The sequence below is a fragment of the Prionailurus viverrinus genome, chromosome D3 (assembly GCF_022837055.1).
Source record: "Prionailurus viverrinus isolate Anna chromosome D3, UM_Priviv_1.0, whole genome shotgun sequence".
NCBI lineage: Eukaryota > Metazoa > Chordata > Mammalia > Carnivora > Felidae > Prionailurus > Prionailurus viverrinus.
The window spans coordinates 30,852,832-30,871,265 of record NC_062572.1 but is presented as its reverse complement, the minus strand read 5'-3'; the positions used below and the strand labels follow the sequence as shown (position 1 = coordinate 30,871,265).

Genomic DNA, 18,434 nt, shown 5'->3' with positions numbered 1-18,434 from the left:
CTGCCTGAGCACGGCCAGGAGCAGGGGTGGGGTGGGGACAGTGATATAAATGGCTAGCTGCTCTCCAAACTGTGTCCCCTTCTCCCTAGCACACGGAAGATGAGCATGTCTCGCATCAGGCAGCCATGGGACGGATGGAGTTTCGTGGAGGGGATGCAGGCAGAATGGGGCACCCATCTTAGCCTCCCACATGCCACACCCCACGCTCCCTTCGGCTGGCTGCCACAGACCCCTTGGTGCCTCAGGTCCTGGTGATAGCAAGCCTACACTGTGGGAGGGAATGTGCACGGACCTCCGATGAGGACAGGACAAGCCCTGGATGGGAGGGGTCCACAAAGTCCACCCCTGGTTTCTAAGTCCAGGTCTTTCAGGAACCCACTCTCTGACACTCAGAGGCACACCCTAGCCCTACGCTCACCACTGGGGTAGAGCACACACCAGCCCATCCTTTCCCACTTGGATACGGAGATGGCTCTGGGGCAGAGAGGAGCGGCCTTGACGTAGCAAGGGAAGGCACTGGAAGAAGAGATGTGAAGCGGCCTCGTGAAGGCCCAGGCTGACAGAGAGCAGGGGTGCTGCCAGGAGCTGAGGGCAGCTGGGAAACAGCAGGCAGGTCACAGAGCCTGGGTGGAGAGGTGGGGTTGGCAGAGGGGTGCCACGGTCCCTCCTGGGAACAGCAGTGGGAAGGGGACACCCACCTGGAGGGTGATGATGTCCTGCCGAGAGAAGGGCTCGTCTGTCAGCAGGTCTCGGAAGTTCTTGGCCTTGATATTTAGTTGCTCCACTGCCTACAGCCAAGAGAGAGCCCACTGTTACAGTGCTGGCCCCAATGCTGGCACCAGGAGCCTGGAGCCCACCCAGATGACAGCGCCATCTCAGAGGTGAGGAAAAAGACGGGACCCACCAAGGGCTCACAGCAGTGGCCCCACCACTGAGGGCGGAGCTTGATGAGCCTGAAAGATTCAAATTCAGCCATTTGAGCAAAGCTCACCAAAGGACACTCTTATGATACACATCTTATGTCAATACGCAGGCTCAACAAGGCCAGCCATGCATCTCTATCAAAGCCCTTCCACCAAATCTGTGCACTCTTTGGGCAAAAGTGACCCCTGGAGCCCCTAGGGTGGCACTGGCCACCAGGACCCTGCCAACAGCTGGTGACAGGTCTGATAACATCTCAGGGAGGGTTTCCCTGCAACATGGGGCCCACACCCTGCTCTGTACCCTGTGCTGGCATACCCAGAGCAGGAGGACAGGTATGGAAATCAGGGCCTCCTCACCCTCACACTTGCCCACCAGCCTGCATCTGCTCCTCCTGGGGACTCCACCAGGATGCGGTGGAGGGGGGCTCCGTGCTCCCCTCAGCCCCAGGCCTGCCCTCAGAGTACAGGTTCCCTTCCAGGGCCCGGTCAGTGAAGATGAAGATGGTGGGAAGGACCCCTGGGGTACAAAAGAACTGGCCAGGTTTCAGGTCTGGAGGCTGCAGGAAGGGCACACCTCTTCCTGTCTGTGCTGACAGCTCTCAGAATGTAGGCTCCACGGGGACAGGCTGTGCCCACTGCACCCAGTGCAACCTTAACGCCAGCCCAGGGTTTCCCTGGAGCATACGCCCAAAGAGCCTGCATGGGACACAGTTCCCAAGAACCCACCTCATAGGTATAGACATTGCCCGTGGTCTTGACAGCTACGATGTGGGTGTTGTTGGTGAACACGGTGAATAGCACTGGGCAGTGGTACTTTCCTAGAAAGAAGGCTCATCATCAGGGAAATACAAATCAAAACCACAATGAGATACAACTCACACCTGTCAGAATGGCTAACATTAACAACTCAGGCAACAACAGATATTGGTGAGGATGCGGAGAAAGAAGAACCCTTTTGAATTGCTGGTGGGAATGCAAACCGGTGCAGCCACTCTGGAAAACAGCGTGGAGGTTCCTCAAAAAATTAAAAATAGGACTACCCTACGACCCAGCAATTGCACTACTAGGTATTTATCCAAGGGATACAGGTATGCTGTTTCGAGGGGACACATGCACCCCCATGTTTATAGTAGTGCTGCTGACAATAGCCAAAGTATGGAAAGAGCCCAAATGTCCATCGATGGATGAATGGATAAAGAAAATGTGGTGTATATATATGTGTGTGTACACACACACACACACACACACACACACACACACACACACACACAATGGAGTATTACTCGGCAATCAAAAAGAATGAAATCTTGCCATCTGCAACTACATGGGTGGAACTGGAGGGTATTATGCTAAATGAAATTAGAGAAAGACAAATATCATATGACTTCACTCATATGTGGAATTTAAGATACAAAACAGATGAACATAAGGGAAGCAAAAATAATATAAAAACAGGGAAAGGGAACAAAACATAAGAGACTCTTACTTTTTGTTTTTTAATGTTTACTTATTTTTGAGAGAGTGAAAAAGATAGAGCATGAGCAGGGGAGGGACAGAAAGAGAGGGAGACACAGAATCCAAAGCAGGCTCCAGGCTCTGAGCTGTCAGCACAGAGCCTGATGCGGGGCTCGAACTCACAAACCACGAGATTATGACCTGAGCTGAAGTCAGATGCTCAACCAACTGAGCCACCCAGGCGCCCCTAACATAAGACACTCTTCCCCTAACATAAGACACTCTTAAATACAGAAAACAAACTGAGGGTTGCTGGAGGGCTTGTGGATGGAGGCATGTGCTAAATGGGCAAGGGGCATTAAGGAGAACACTTGTTGGGATGAGCACTGGGTGTTATATGTAGGGGATGAGTCACTGGACTCTACTCCCTGAAATCATTATTGCACTATATGCTAACTAACTTGGATGTAAATTATAAATACATAAATAAATAATAAATGAATGAATAAATGAGAGAAAGAAAGAGGAAGGAAAGAAGGAAGGAAGGGAGGAAGGAAGGAAGGAAGGAAGGAAGGAAAGGGAAAGAGGGAGGAAGGGAGAGAGGGAGGGAGGGAGGGAGGACGGATGGACGGACGGAAGGAAAGACAGGAGGGAGGGAGGACACGCAGAGACCAGAGAAAGGCCCAAGGTCAGAGAAAAGGAGGAGGCAAAACTCTGTGTCAGCATGCCCAGAGTGGAGACCCAGAGGGACAGTCAGATACTCAAGCCCCCTCCTCCCACTCCACTGGGAAACTCCTAGTCATTCTGCAAAACCCAACCCCTACTTGGCCTTCCTTGGAAGAGTCTGCTCCGTCAGCCCCCAACCCACTGCTAACTATCACCACCCTGGCCCCATCCTCCATCTCAGACCTTGCCACATTCCATCACCTATGTTACTGCAACAAACTCCCATTGCCCTCCCTGCCCCTGCCCTGCCAACTCCGCACCAGGCAGCCAGGAAGCCTGTTCAAGTAAGTCTCAACAAATAAACTGAGAAAAAAGGGCAGGAGAATATTTGCAGATTAAGAGACTTAGATATCAAAGACACGGATTTGTGTGGACTTAAAAAAAAAAATCTTGATTTGAAAACTTAAAAAAAAAAAAAAAGGAATGCATTCCAGAAATTTGACCACTGGCTGGATGTTTGACAATACTAAGGAATTCCTGTTAATTTTTTAGGTGGGATGATGGTAGTATGACTAGTTTTGGAGTCCTTATCTTTTAGAGATACACACTAACGTACTTAAGCATGAAATGATACAGTACCTGATATTTGCTTCAATATCACCTATGCACATGGCAGCACAGATAAAATCAGACAGCCCTGAGTGGATGGGACTGAAGCTGGGTGATGGATGTGGGGCAGGGGATCACCATACTAATTCTACTTTAATGTGTCTGAAGTTTTCAATTAAAAACAAAGCAAAAAGGGCACTCAGTCATTTGAACATCCAACTCTTGATTTCAGCTTGGGTCATGATATCACAGTTCATGGGTTTGAGCCCTGTGTCAGCGTGGAGCCTACTTGGGATTCTCTCTCAGTTTCTCTCTGTCCTTCCCTCGCTCGCTCGCCCACACTCTGGTTCTCTCTCTCAAAATAAATAAACATAAAGAAAGAAAGCAAAGAAAGGTGCTTACTGGTCAAAACTGTTTAAAAAAAACAAACAGGTGAAAGGTCAAACTTGTCTTTTCCTCTCTGGCTGGTATCTGAGAGTCCTGTGGCTGCCTGGACCCTGCATGACTGCCCGGCACCATCCCCAACCCTAACCCCTCTGACTGAAGCCCCTGCTTCCACCCCTTGTACTATTCCAGCAATAATAGACTGCTCAGGGCCTTTGCACTGGCTGTGCCCCCTGCCTGGAATGCTTTCCCCCACATCTCCACAGGCCTCCTCTTTCATCAGATTCCCACTCAAATCCTATCAGTGTTTTCCTAGGAGTCTCTTCCTTCATCTTTAACTTTGGTTGGTGGTAGAAGCAGCATCTGACACACTAAGGTGATCTGTTTTCCAGTTTCCTCCCTTGCCATTCCAGAAGCTTTTATTCCAGAAGGGATGTAGCCTATTCTGCTCTCTGCATGTGGTAGGTGCTCAGTAAATATTTGCTGAATGAGAGACACACTGTGGGCCTAACTCAGCTGATCTCAGAGAGGAAGATCTACACCACTTGGCTACTGGTCCCTGACCTCCAGGGACTGTCCACAAAGCACTGTGCACACTCACTCATTTACAGCGAACTAGCACCTATTGTGAGCCAGGATCTGGGGTGAGATAGGACTGCCCGGTCCCAGCTTCACGTGTTTCAGCATCTCCCCAAAATGTACGTTACTGGTTAGCAGAGACAACCCCCACCATGGCATCTATATGGGCCAAGAGAACTGTGCCAGGCCCACAAAGAACCAAGAGCAAGGTTGGTACCTGTGGGGGTCACCTCAACTCTGGTATCTGATGAATAAGAATGGTGGAGGGAGGGGCACCTGGGTGGATCAGTCGTTGAGTATTTAACTTTGGCTCATGTCACGATCTCGCGGTTCATGAGATCAAGCCCGGCATCGGGCTCACTGCTGTCAGCACAGAGCCTGCTTCAGATCCTCTGTCCCTCTCTTTCTGCCCTTCCTCCACTTGCACTTTCTCTCAAAAATAAACAAACATTAAAAACAAAACAAAACAAAAAAAAGAATGGCTGAGGGTGCAGAGAGATATAAAGCAGGAGGACCCCAGGGCTGGGGTGGGCTTTACAACCAGTGGTGAGGAGAAGCCCAGACTAAGAGCTGCCTGGCGAATCCATCACACTGCCCATACCTACTGCCCTGGGCCTCAGTCTGAGCAGCTTCTGGTTCCAGTGATGAGCAGACCAACGCCTCATCCAGACAGGGTCCATGCCCACAGGACCCAACTATACACACAAAGGCCACCAACAACCCTCACAGCCCCACTGCCCTTGCGGGAAGAAATATCCCACCCACCCCCAGCTTTAAACAACTTGGACCTTTAAGGAAAAATTATACATCTTTTTTTTTTTTTAATTGGGGTAAAGTACATATAAACCTTTGCTACTTTAATCATTTTATAATTTTAAGTAACCTCTACTGCCAACATGGGGCTTAAACTCAAGAGTCATGTTGTCCATTGACTGAGCCAGCCAGATGCCCCTACATCTTTGAAAAATTAAGTGCCTGGGATGGGGTGCCTGGGTGGCTCAGTCAGTTAAGCACCTGACTCTTGATTTCAGCTCAAGTCATGATCTCATGATTCAGGAGACTGAGCCTCGGGTCAGGCTTTGTGCCAATATGATGGGGTCTGCTTAGGATTTTCTCTCTCCCTCTCTCCCTCTCTCTGCCTCTCCCTCACTCGCACATGCTCTCTCTGTCTCTCTCTCAAAAATAAATAAACATAAAAAAGAAAAAAACCATGTCTGGCTTGATCAGAAAGGAATGATGGATTCTGCAGAGATCTTGGTGAGAGACAGGGGCTATGGGGTCTGTGGGCCAATTTTTGAATTGGGTGTCAAAGGGATCACTCACCTTCGTTGTTCTTTGCAAAGTTCAGCTTGATCAGGGACCTCCCATCCAGCTTCTGGAAGGAAAATAATTAATAATTAGTAATAATGAATAAGTGGCTGATGTGAAGAAATGCTGAGGCTATGAGGCTAGGTGAAGCAGAGACTGGAGGTCTCTGACCAAGCAAGCCTTTACAGCTACAGGCAAGAGGAAAAGCCACACAGGTGCTGACCCAAGGTCCCCAGGACACAGAAGTAACCTGGAGAAGATGGGCTGTACAACCCAGGCTCTAAGTGGGCAAACTGAACTGCTCACAGGGGCAGACCCCCAGCTAGAGGTGGAGGCTGAGTGTGGAGATTTGTTTTATACTTCTCAAATGTTCAGACATTTTTATTGTGAGCACTGATTACTTCTGAAGCTAAAAAATGTGTGTATTTCTTCTTATCTGGGTGGTGGATACAGAGGTGGGCACCTACAATTCTGCTGTATGACTATTTAAAACAGAATATTAAAAAGTGGGGGGAAAGGAATCAATATACCCAAATGCTGAGTGATTGTGATGGGATCCTCTATTTTCCAAAGTTCCTGCACTGTCTGCAGTTTACCTCTTCTGTGGGAAACTTTACAATAAAACAAAGTCCAGGCAGCCAGAGGAAAAATGCTGCCCCAGTGTGGGAGGGCTGGGTTGGAGGCAGTGAAGGGGGCTGTGGAGACCCCAGAAGGGGAGGCAAGGCTGTGCACCTAGGAGCACCTGAGGGCCCACAACCTGGCAGCCTCTGACCACTCTGGTGCGGGCCCAACCCTGACTACCTAACGCACAGAGAAAACGCTGGGTGGGCATCCCTGGGCCAGGCCCCCATGTCCTCACCCTCCTGAGTGGCCAGGCCACATGCGAAGCCTTGTGAGGCCACTGCCTGCTGGCCAGCCCACCCTTGTTCCTCCACAGCTGGTTTCATTCCTTCCTTTGCCACTCAATGGCCCTTCTCACCAGTGCAGGTGAGCATTAGACTCTACAACAGACAACAGGGTCCCTGCTCTGAGGTTGCTCCCATCAGAAAGCCCTCCTCCTTCAGGCCCAGGCACATGATCCAACCCAGAGAGACCCCATATACTACTCCTGGCGGGAGGCCAAGCCCAGGACATCTACATGTTTTGGGGGCCCTGACAAGCACCTGAGAAGCAAAATGTCCACAGTAACAATATCCACTGGGAAGGAGACAGAGGACATATGGACAAGAAAACACGAGAGGGGTCAGGGGCAGAGTGGGGCCTAAAAGACACCATTGACATCACAAAGCAGACCCTCAGCAGCAGAGGAGCCCCAACATCAGATGCTCCACTGAGGCAGAAGTGACCTTCATGTCAGGGAAGGCAATGTACTCCAAACACAAGCCAATCGCATGGGGCACAGGCAGGCAGCACAGACCCCATAGGAAGCCCCTGGAAGCCCACAGTGGCTCCCAGCAGACAGCCTCACAGAAAAACACTGCCAGTCACACTTTCAAATGACAACAAATGAGGAAGGACACAGCAGACACCTGAAAGAGAGCACTCTCCTTAGGGAGGCCAGACCACCAGCAGCACCTCAACCACCTGAGAGAAAAGTCCACAGGCTCTGGGCAGAACATGCACCACTGGTCTAGCCCTGTCTCATCCAAGGGCAGGGGAGCCACTCACTTGATCCAAGGGGCCCAAAGCACCCTACACCCTGTCACAAGTGCCAGAGGAGCCCAGATAGCACAGAAGGGCCTCCAGAAAACTGGTAATAAGACCTCGGCTAAGTAAAGAACCAGTGACATTTCACTTGTCCCAGGCTGCCAACCAGGACACTGTTGTGTGACATCGCTCACCCTCTCACTACCTCGCCCTCAAGCCTCACAGCAGCCAGGTCCTCCTGGGCCTCCCTGACGATGGCCTCCACTCTGCATGTTCTCAAGGGTCTCTGTCACAGAACTAGTTGGGCCACACCCAGCTTACTATCTTCTCAGTCAGGTCGGGACCTCATCCCAGCAGACAGGGTTCCAACCCCAGGCCCCTGGGCCAGCTCTCCACTCCACCGTGCCAGAACCCACCCTGCCCACTTCGTCCTCACACTCCTCCTCCTTGAACAGTCCATATTTCATCAGGTTGACCTCTTAGCCTCAAACACCTCCCTTGGACACCCTGGAGTTGACTTGTCCTCTAAAGTCCCACAGAAGTCCCCACCCTCCCTGCGGGCCCCCCTCATTCCCCCTCCACTCCAACTGCCCACCCTCACTCCGTGCTCCCAGCTCCCTCCTGCTGCCCTGCCCATGGCTCTGCTTCTGAGGGATCCACCTTCCTGCCGAAGCTGCACTGGCCCGGAGCGCCAAGCACAGGCTGGATCGCCCGGTTCCACCTGTTGTCCATGGCACAGAACGTGCTAACTGACCCAGTCCTCTCAAAACGTGGCTGCACTTGAAGATTTCTACTGAGCTCTCCCCCCGCCCTGGGGACACACAGACCCTGATGTGATGGCCCAGCAAGTCCCACAGGCCCACCCTTCACAGCCATCTTGGGTCCAGCCTCTTTGTGCCACCTCCCCCGCCTCACCCTGGTCCAAACTCACATACCACCTCTTACACAGACAAGTGCACAGCCCCCTCCCTGGCTGCTTTCCCACCTTCCACCCTTGACTCCACATAGTCCTGTTTCCCACAGGGCAGCCAAAGTGGGCCTTTAGAACACAGGCAGGATCACAACAGGCTTGGGCTTGAAACCCTGCCCAGCTTCCAGCACCACCCCCCAGAACAAACTCACGCTCCTCCCACGGCCTCCAAGCCTCCCCCCACCGCCCATGTGCCTCTATCTGCCACCATTTCCCCATCCCCCTCTGTCTCCAGGTCTCAGCTTCAACGGCGCTGCGCTGCTCCAGAAGTTCCCCAAGCCCCCCACCCCCAGCCTGCCTGTCGGTGAATACCTCTGCCCCCACAGCTCACGGCTCACTGGCCCTGCACACAGCACAGGCTACCACCACGCTGAATAAACGGATGCAACGATGCAAATGAAGAAATGAAGAAATGGGCCTGGGCTGCAGTGTGAGGGAAGGAGAGAGACCTCTCAGAAGAAAAGGGACCAACAGAATGTGTAAAATATAGGACCACAGGTTTGTGATGGAGATGTGCAGTGGGGGGCAAAAGAGGAGAATAAGCTGGAACTTGGCTCTGGGAACCTCTTCCTGAGCAACACAGAATTCATGTCATTGGACCTGTATACACGACATATAAATACCTGCTTAACCTAACTCATGATAAAAATACAAATTAAGGGGCACCTGGCTGGCTCTGTCAGTAGAGTCTGAAACCCGTGATCTTAGGGTTGTGGGTTCGAAGCCCACGCTGGGTGTAGAGATTACATAAAAATAAAATCTTAAAAAAAAAAAAAGTTAAAAAGTGTTTTCACTCTGAGGCAACAAAAATTTTTTTAAAAATTGATGATATCCATGGTTGTTGAGGGTATGAAGAAACAGGCGTTTCCAACTTCTCTGGAGGACAATTTGCCAGTAGCTACCCAAACTGAAAATACTCCCACCCTGTGACCCAGCCGTCCTAGAAGGACACTCCCATGTGTGCCCAAAGAAACGTGCACAAGGGTAGTCCCTATCTGCTGTTAGTAACAGCAGGGGACTTCAGATGTGCTTCAGCAGCACATGTCCTCCCTACAGGAGGACGCATGCAGCCACCACAGAACGCAGCAGGGCTCTATGCACCCATGTTCAGGTCTTCCAACACCCTGCGGGGGTGGGGGAGGGGGGAGAGAAAGTACAGAGGAGTTCGCGCCTGTGATTACAACCATGGCCCAAGGAAAGAAGATGTACGTTTATGCATATGCGTGTGCACGTAGGGAACATTTCTGGAAAGAAACAATGTGGGGAAGGGGGAGGAGGACAGTCCCGCTCACCATGCCTCGTGAACAGTCCTCTACTGCGCTTGCATGTACATGAAAACCACAGAACAAAAGGTCAGACAAGAGGATAGCATTCACTGGCATCACTTAAACTCCTGCCCGGCCACCTACCTCTCCATTGCTGGGGTTGGTCCCATACTTCTTAAGCCAAGGGACGATGTTACTGAAGGGAAGAGAAGAGACAGTGTCAGTAAGGCAGTCAGGTGCAGGCTGGTGAGGAGGCCACAGCTTAGGAGGGCTGCGTCCAGGTGAGGGCTACGAACAGGCTTTGCTCTACTTCACTTCTGCTAGCAGAAGCCAAGAAGAGGAGCATCCAGCCTTGACCAAGGAAGCAAGGGAGTGTTTCTGGCTTCAACACATGTCCAGGGTTTTTATTGTGGTTACATATAAACAACATAAACAAGCAAAAAAAAAAAGACATATATAAATGCTGATACGTCTGTGCAATGAGGTGCTGAGCCAGCATCAAAAATTATACTTCCAGGGGCACCTGGGTGGCTCAGTTGGTTAAGCTTCTGACTTGGGCTCAGGTCATATCACAGCTTGTGAGTTCGAGCCTGCTTCAATTCTGTGTCTCCCTCACTCTCTGCCCCTCCCCCGCTTGTCCTCTGTCTCTTTCTTAAAAATAAAAATAACAACAACACAAAGTGTACTTCCAGAGAACTCTGAATGACACAACTGAGTGAAAAATGGATTCAGAACTATCCTTGCAGTATTACCTCAACCATGTTGCCATAAATAACCTCACAGAAAAAGAGGAATGTAAGTACTGACAATGGTTATCCTTGACAGTGTGATTACGGTAAGTATTTTCCACATTTTCTAAAAGGAGACTAAAACACAGGAAAGTTTTAGAAACTGGTTTATGTTGGAACATAAGACCTCAAGCATCATGTTCTCATGGTTCATGAGTTTGAGCCCCACATCTGGGTCTCTGCTGACAGCTCAGAGCCTGGAGCCTGTTTCAGATTCTGTGTCTCCCTCTCTCTCTGCTCCTCCCCTGCTCGCCCTCTGTCTGTCTCTGTCTCTGAAAAATTAAACATTGGGGTGCCTGAGTGGCTCAGTCAGCTAAGCGTCCAACTTTGGCTCAGGTCATGATCTCAGGGTTGGTGGGTTCGAGCCCCACATCAGGCTCTGTGCCGAAAGCTCAGAGCCTGGAGCCTGCTTCAGATTCTGAGTGTCCCTCTCTCTCTCTGCCCCTCTCCTGCTGGCACGCTCTCAATCTCTCTCTCTCTCTCTCAAAAAATAAATAAACATTAAAAAAAAAAAAAAAGACTAAGCAACATGCTTCAAAATACAGCACTGGGAAAGTATGTACCTAAATTATGGCTCTACTTTCATAAAGTGGAAAGTACTCAGTTTGTTAACATTCCAAAGCAGGATAGGTAGGCCAATTAGAACACTAGCTCCCCACCCCCCCATGTGTGTAGAGAGGTCAATGCCACCCCAGGCAGGGACAGCAGCATCTGCCAGCAAGGTTGCCTGCCCAGGGGTCACAGCAGCACTACTGTCTCATCCCTAAGGCCCTGGAAGTCCCTCCTGGGTCCCCAAGAGGCCCACTCAGGTCCCGAGGTTGCCAAGACTTCAGTATGGCCTGGCGTGGCACGGCCTGAAGACACAAACCCTCCAGCTGGTCCCATACCCCCTTGCTGAGCGGGTGTCAACAACCTCACCCCTTTTGTTAGCTCAAAAGTCGAGGGCAAACTCACAGCAAGTCAAAGACGACTCCTTCGGGGGTGCAGACTGGGTAGACGAAGGGCTGCAGAGAGAGACTAAGAAAGGACAGAGTCACTCCAAGTCATACAGTGATTCCCGTGACTTCTCCCTTTGCTCCTCCCTCCTTCCCTCATTCCTGCAACAATACCAGTGCTCCTCTGCCCAGCCGGGGCTGGGTGCCAGTACAGAGGTGACCCCACAGCCCTGACCCTCAGAAGCTCCCCACACAAACCAATAAATACAAGGCAAGGGTCCCTGGAATGACAAAAGCCTGGTTCTCCCCACACTCTCTACTGTGTCATATAACACACACGTGATCACATTCAAGCCCCAAAGAGGTTGGGGGTTTGGGTTTGGGACTCCCCAAAACCTCACATAGCAGGCAGGCCATACTTTTCTACTGAAAACTACCCTCTCGCATCCCAAGAGACTCTGTGGAGCTATTGTGATCTGGGGGTGCCCTGCCTGCTCCTGACCAGAGTGTGCACACAGTTGCCCAACATTTCCAAGGGACAGGCACGTGACTCAGGCAACAGCCGATGCCCTAGGAGCCCTGGGTAAGTTCTAATACATGGATATGGGGGTAGAGGGGTGTGCAGAGATCCAGACTGCCACAAGCCATTTGCCACCTCAGGAGGGTTGGCTTTGGAAAAGGAGAGCCCACAGATGAGGGGAGACAGTACCTGGTGAGCTTCTTTATATCAATACCCTTTTTTCTTGCATGAGGTTTCCATCACTAGCCATCAAGAGCCCTGGTTGACCTGGCTTGTTTGCACCTCGGTCACCCAGATGGCACAGGCCAGTCCTCTGGACCTGGACCGCCTGGTGGCAATGGCATCACCTCCCCAGATGCTGCCCCAGAAAGCTCCCATGGGGCAACCTCACCACCTCCCCCTCTGGCCCAACCACTGCTCTAACCCAGTGGTGATCCTGGTGCTGCAGGGGACTGATGAGAACACGACCCAGCACCAAAGCAAGCTCCAAACGGCAAGACACTGCACATTCATCTTCTCCCAAATGGGCCTTGAAGGGCATATTCTCAAAGCACATTTTTACCCAGAACCCAAGGTAGTTAAAAAGTAGATGAAACACAGCTTAGAGAGACCTCTTGGAGGAACTGGAAACCAAGGACCAAAATATTTCCATAAAATCCATTCATACCCACTCTGAAGGATACTACATTCCCATGAAGGTGATGACAAAACTTGGTGGGGGTGGGGAGAAATCCAACCAATGAAGCCTGGGTCTCACTTGCTGACCCTCCCTGAGCAAGTGCTATGAGAAGGGAAAAGCCCTCACTCAGCGCTACATGGGAGCCTCTCGGAGCCGACCCAGTGGCTGCATCCCTGGCCTTCCCTGCACCCTTCTCGCCCTATGGTGTCTGGCTGACCTGCCCCAATCAGGGTGCTGGGATCACTAGTAGAGCTTTGTCAGTTCTTAAGCTCATCATGCCCAATGGGACACACACACACACAGAGCATGTGTCCAGGGCAAGGATGACCACAGCTTGAGCTTGGAGAAACTCAGGCCCAAACGGACCATTGGACCTGCCCAATCCCCAAAGCCCCAATGTCTTGGGGTTCATTAATCTTAGCCCCACTTCTCCAGCAGACACACCTGTTCATACACATACCAACCACAGTGGGAAGAAGCATCTGAGTGGCTCTGCAGCTGGGTCCCTCCTCATCCTCACCAATAACCTGTGCTCGCAGGGAAGGGGGAAGGGGTTCACAGTATCATGACTGTTGCTGCTGCTGTTACTGCTTAGACTGTGGACCAAAAGTAAAGCATGAAAGACATGGGCCCGGAGTCAGGCCACCAGGTCCAAGCCTCAATGGCATCACTTCCTGGATGTGACACATGGGTGAGGGACTTCCCACTTCTAAACATTAATCCTCTCACCTGTAAAGTAGGCTAAACAACAGAGTCTACCTACCTTGGAAGGCAAGAAAGAAGCTGGAAAAAAAAAATGCAAATACATAGACACCGAATGAACAGAAATATTAGTTCTTATCATTGTTAGGTCATCTTCTCTCAGTTCAAGGAAGATCTAGACAGGAGAACACAGACAGAACCCACATCTGCATCCCCAAAAATCATATTCACTGTCAAAACATGTCATTAAGTAACAGAAAACAACTAGGAGGGAAAGATAAACACTCAAAACTCTTACCTGCAGTGATCAAAAGGTAAGCGACGAAAATTTGCTTGTGGGATGTCTGTTTAAGATGAAAATAAAAGATGGAAAGTTTATTCTGTAAAACACTTCATGTATGTGTTCCTACCAACAATTCAATTCCATGTTAAGAAAAAGTTCATGTGGGGGCACCTGGGTGACTCAGTCAGTTAAGCATCTGACTTCAGCTCAGGTCATAATCTCGAAGTTAGTGGGTTCGAGCCCCACAACGGGCTCTGTGCTGACAGCTTGGAGCCTGGAACCTGCTTCGAATTCCATGTCTCCCTCTCTCTCTGCCCCTCCCCCACTAGTGCTCTCTCTTTCTCAAAAATAAACAAATATTTTAAAAATAAATTAAATAAATAAATAAGAAAAAGTTCATGTGAATTACCTAGTGCAAAAACTGCTGTGGTTTAAAAACCTTTCAATAGGTAGGACACATGGAATACATCAAGAAAGAACTTAGAGAAAAAATGACATACTTGCGTAAGCCGCTGGGGTTGGGTTTCTCCCATAATCCTAATACCCTTGCTGTGGGGCCTGGCTTTGCTTTCCAAGAATCCTGTGCTGGTTTTACCCCGGTCAACAATTATGAGAATGTGCTCTTTTTATTTCATCTTGTTTTGTGAATCATCTGTGTTCTCAACCCATTTGTCTGCTACACTTTGTGTTCTTGTTCATTGTTAATTTTTATAGTCTCATTGTGTAGTAAAAACATCATCCCTTAATTACAACACCCACCCCCCGCCCCGCCACACACACACACACACACACACACACACACACACACACACATCAAGGAAAACAGAAAGATTTCATGCCTTACCTGGTTTCTTGCCACCATAGAAGTGGGTGTATTCAGCACAGGTAATGTACCTGAAGAAGAGACAGAGAATCTTATTACCACCCCCCTTTATAAAGAGGACAGTCTCTAGAAGTAACTGATGATTAAATCATTTCACTCATTCAGCAAATGCTTATTAAACACCTATAATGTGTGAGATGCAACACAGACATACACAAACTAGTAAGCAAATACAAACATTCCTGCTCTGCTCTGAAGGAAATGAACAGAATTTAACAGAAGGCTTGATGATGCAAAGGAGCAAGCCATGTGAAGATGTGCAGGAAGAGCTTTCTAGGCAGAGGGACCAAGCAAGCTTATCCCATATAAACGTCCTGACACAGAAAAAGCTGGTGTGTCTTCAGAAAAGGGTGAAGTCACTGAAGAAGAGTGTGCACGGGGGCATGTGGCAGCAGGTGAAGAAGGCTAGCAGTTGGATCACGAGGGGCCCCACAAGCTGTGTGATGGCTGTGGATCTACTTTAAGCGGTATGGAAAGCAGCTGGAGGGTTCTGAGTAGGGCCCTGACATGCTCTAACATAAGTCCTCAAAGCATCACTCCGGTAGCTGTGTATAGAGGGACAAGCAAGAGAGGCAACAGAAAACCAATCAGGAGGCATCTAAAAATGTCAAAGGAGGGGTGCCTGGGTGGCTCAGTCGGTTAAGCGTCCAACTTCGGCTCAGGTCACAATCTCACTGTCCGTGAGTTTGAGCCCCGTGTCGGGCTCTGTGCTGACTGCTCAGAGCCTGAAGCCTGTTTCAGATTCTCTGTCTCCCTCTCTCTCTGACCAACCCCCCCCCCCCCACCACATTCATGCTCTGTCTCTGTATCAAAAATAAATAAACGTTGGGGCGCCTGGGTGGCGCAGTCGGTTGAGCGTCCGACTTCAGCCAGGTCACGATCTCGCGGTCTGTGAGTTCGAGCCCCGCGTCGGGCTCTGGGCTGATGGGTCGGAGCCTGGAGCCTGTTTCCGATTCTGTGTCTCCCTCTCTCTCTGCCCCTGCCCCGTTCGTGCTCTGTCTCTCTCTGTCCCAAAAATAAATAAACGTTGAAAAAAAAATTTTTAAAAAATAAATAAATAAATAAATAAACGTTAAAAAAATTTTTTTTAATAAAAATAAAAAATAAAAAAATAGGGGCGCCTGGGTGGCTCAGTCGGTTAAGCGTCCGACTTCAGCTCAGGTCACGATCTCGCAGCCCATGAGTTCGAGCCCCACGTCGGGCTCTGGGCTGATGGCTCAGAGCCTGGAGCCTGCTTCTGATTCTGTGTCTCCCTCGCTCTCTGCTCCTTGCCCGTTCATGCTCTGTCTCTCTCTGTCTCAAAAATAAAGATTAAAAAAAAATTTTTTTTTAATAAAAAATAAATAAAAAAATAAAAATGTCAAAGGAGATGAAATACACTCCACCTACTGAGGGGTTTGGTGGATTAGTGAGTGCCTTCCTATTCCACATTTACTTCCTGGATGAGCCACAGGATGTACTGATGAACAGGGGGAGGAGAGAGCCTCAGGAAAGAGGCACCAAGGCTAACTCCCAGACTTCTGACCTGTGTAAACTAAGTAGCAGTATGACCACTGAGATAGGGAAAATGAGGGGGGAACATATTAAATGTGAGATGTCAGGACACCTAGGTGGCTCAGTCGTTTGAGTCTCTGACTTCAGCTCAGGTCACGATCTCTCCCGGCTTGTGAGTTGGAGCCCCACATCGGGCTCTGTGCTGACAGCTCTGAGCCTGGAGCCTGCTTCAGAGTCTGTGACTCCCTCTCTCTCTGCCCCTCTCCCACTGGTGCTCTGTCTCTCTCTCTCTCTCACTGTCTTAAAAATAAATAAAAACATTAAAAAAATTTTTTGTAAGTAAATGTGAGATGTCTATCAAACCTCCAACTGGAGATATCAAGTAAGCAGTTGACCACTGCAAGATGAGAGATGACCAGGGAGAATGTAAAGGGAGAAGAAACGTAGGGGACATGGACGTATGAAGTCTGAGAGAGTGGGAGAAAGACCCAGCAAAGGAGACTGAGAAAGGCCATTGAGACAGATGGAAAACAAATGGAAAAGGGCATATGGGGTCTCAGATATCAAAGAAGGGCCTCAGAGGGAGCAAGGTGGTCAACCGTGTCACACGCTATTGACAAGCCCAACAAAACGAGAACTGGGAATTGACCACTAGATTTAGCAACAGAGAAGTAACTAGGATCCTGACAGGAATAGTGCTGGGGAGAAAAGCCTGACTGGAGCGGTTTCAAGAAACAGCAGAAAACAGCAAGTAGACACAGGTCTTTGACGCCTTGTTCGGAAGAAAAAAAAAAAAAAAAAAAAACCACGGTGGCAGGAGAGGAGCACGGGGCAAGGCTGGTTTGTTTTAAAATGGAAGATTCCGGATGTGTGTAAGCCAATGAACGGCACACAGGAAGACTGGAGGTGGAGGAGAAAGAGGGGCTGATTAGGGGCAGAATTCGAGAGTGGAGATGGGGCGTTCCAGGGCAAAAGCCGAGGAGCCGAGGAGCCGAGGGGCCGGGGCTCGCACGGCGCCGACGCGGTAGGAAGGCCGCGCTCAGAAGCACTGACGGTGTTAGTACCAAGAAACCCGGGAGACCTCGGCGGTCGGGGTAATTCCCCTGCCTTGGAGGAGACAAAGGCTTCCGAGACGAAACGGCATTTAAGAGTGGCTCTGGGAACCAGCTCTGAGAGAGGGAAGAAGGGCGGCGCGGACTGCGGGACAGGTGGGCACTGAGGCCGAGTGGGGCCGCGCTTCCGGCTGCGGTTCAACTTACATCTTGTCCTTCTGATGCTGCCGTTTCCCCATGGCGGCGGGAGCGGTAGCAGTGCCAGGACCAGCGAGTGAGGAAAAACGACAGCAAACGATTTAGAAGCCGACTTCTCGGCCGAGTTCCCAACGACTTCCGGGTCCTGCAGACCCGCCCCGGAAGTGGGCGCAGGGCATGCGCGAACAGTGGCGCCTGGTGCCAAGTGCGCATGCCCAGTCGGTGCACCCAGTCCTTGGGCACCTGGGCAGTCTGTGGTAGGGTTTGCCTTCTGCTGGGGGCCGAGGGGCCTCGAAGCCCCACTTCCTCGGGCGAACAGAGAAGGCTCTCTCTAGACCTTTTCTCCTTTCCATCCCCCCGCTCAAGCCTGCCCTGGTTTGACCTGGTTTCTCAGATTTTTTTAAAAGTCCACCTTAAGTCTCACCAGCCTGTGTCTCATCTCTGCTTCCTTCCACTGCAGATGTCTCCAAACCTACGTCCACATTCGCTGTCTACCCGTTCTCCCATTCAGTCCCCACCACCTCCAGCCCTCTCCTGGGAGGCTTAGGGGCAAGTAGCCATTAAGCCCGAGAGTCCAAAGCTCTCACTCATCTCTCTTACGGACCCTTCCTGCGGCCAGATCACTGTGTTTGTGTGCCCCAGCCTAAGCCCCGGGCCTCCGTCTACACACAAGCACCTGGTGATCTTTCCCAGGCTTGTGGCTTTAAATACCACTCATATCTCTTGACTCACATCATTAAATGGCCAGCACTCCAGATTCCTGACCTCTATTTTAGGTACCATTGATCTCAAATTTAACATGTGTGGTCAAAACAGAATTCTCCACCTCCCCACCCTCCCTCCCCCTCCGCATAGGCTCCCCTTGCCACAACTGTACCGCTATCTAGTCACCCAGAGCCAGTGATCCTTGCCCTTTCTCATTTCATGGCTGCCTCCTTATGTTTTTCTAAGTTTCAACATGTCACCTCCTCAGAGAGATCTTCCCTGACCACCCACTGCATACATGTCCAACTCAGCTTCCTTAGGGCTTATCACAATTTATAACCCTGTTATTAATTGGATACACTGGTTACACATACAGTCACACACACACA

The 18,434-nt window shown here is 50.3% G+C and overlaps 1 protein-coding gene across 3 annotated transcripts in view; it reads right to left on the bottom strand.

Annotated features, from left to right (window-relative positions):
* PPIL2 (peptidylprolyl isomerase like 2) overlaps window positions 1-17,510 on the bottom strand; it is a 30,126-nt gene extending 12,616 nt beyond the window's left edge. For all 3 annotated transcript variants that reach the window (XM_047827265.1, XM_047827266.1, XM_047827264.1), the window contains exons 1-8: window positions 17,350-17,510; window positions 14,558-14,607; window positions 13,729-13,774; window positions 11,549-11,611; window positions 9,951-10,002; window positions 5,940-5,991; window positions 1,650-1,741; window positions 699-788 (exon numbers count right to left, since the gene is read on the bottom strand). In XM_047827265.1, coding sequence (XP_047683221.1) covers window positions 699-788; window positions 1,650-1,741; window positions 5,940-5,991; window positions 9,951-10,002; window positions 11,549-11,611; window positions 13,729-13,774; window positions 14,558-14,607; window positions 17,350-17,381 — 477 coding nt within the window. In that variant the 5' untranslated portion in view covers window positions 17,382-17,510. The remainder of the gene's footprint in view (window positions 1-698; window positions 789-1,649; window positions 1,742-5,939; window positions 5,992-9,950; window positions 10,003-11,548; window positions 11,612-13,728; window positions 13,775-14,557; window positions 14,608-17,349) is intronic.
* Window positions 17,511-18,434: the final 924 nt, after the last annotated feature.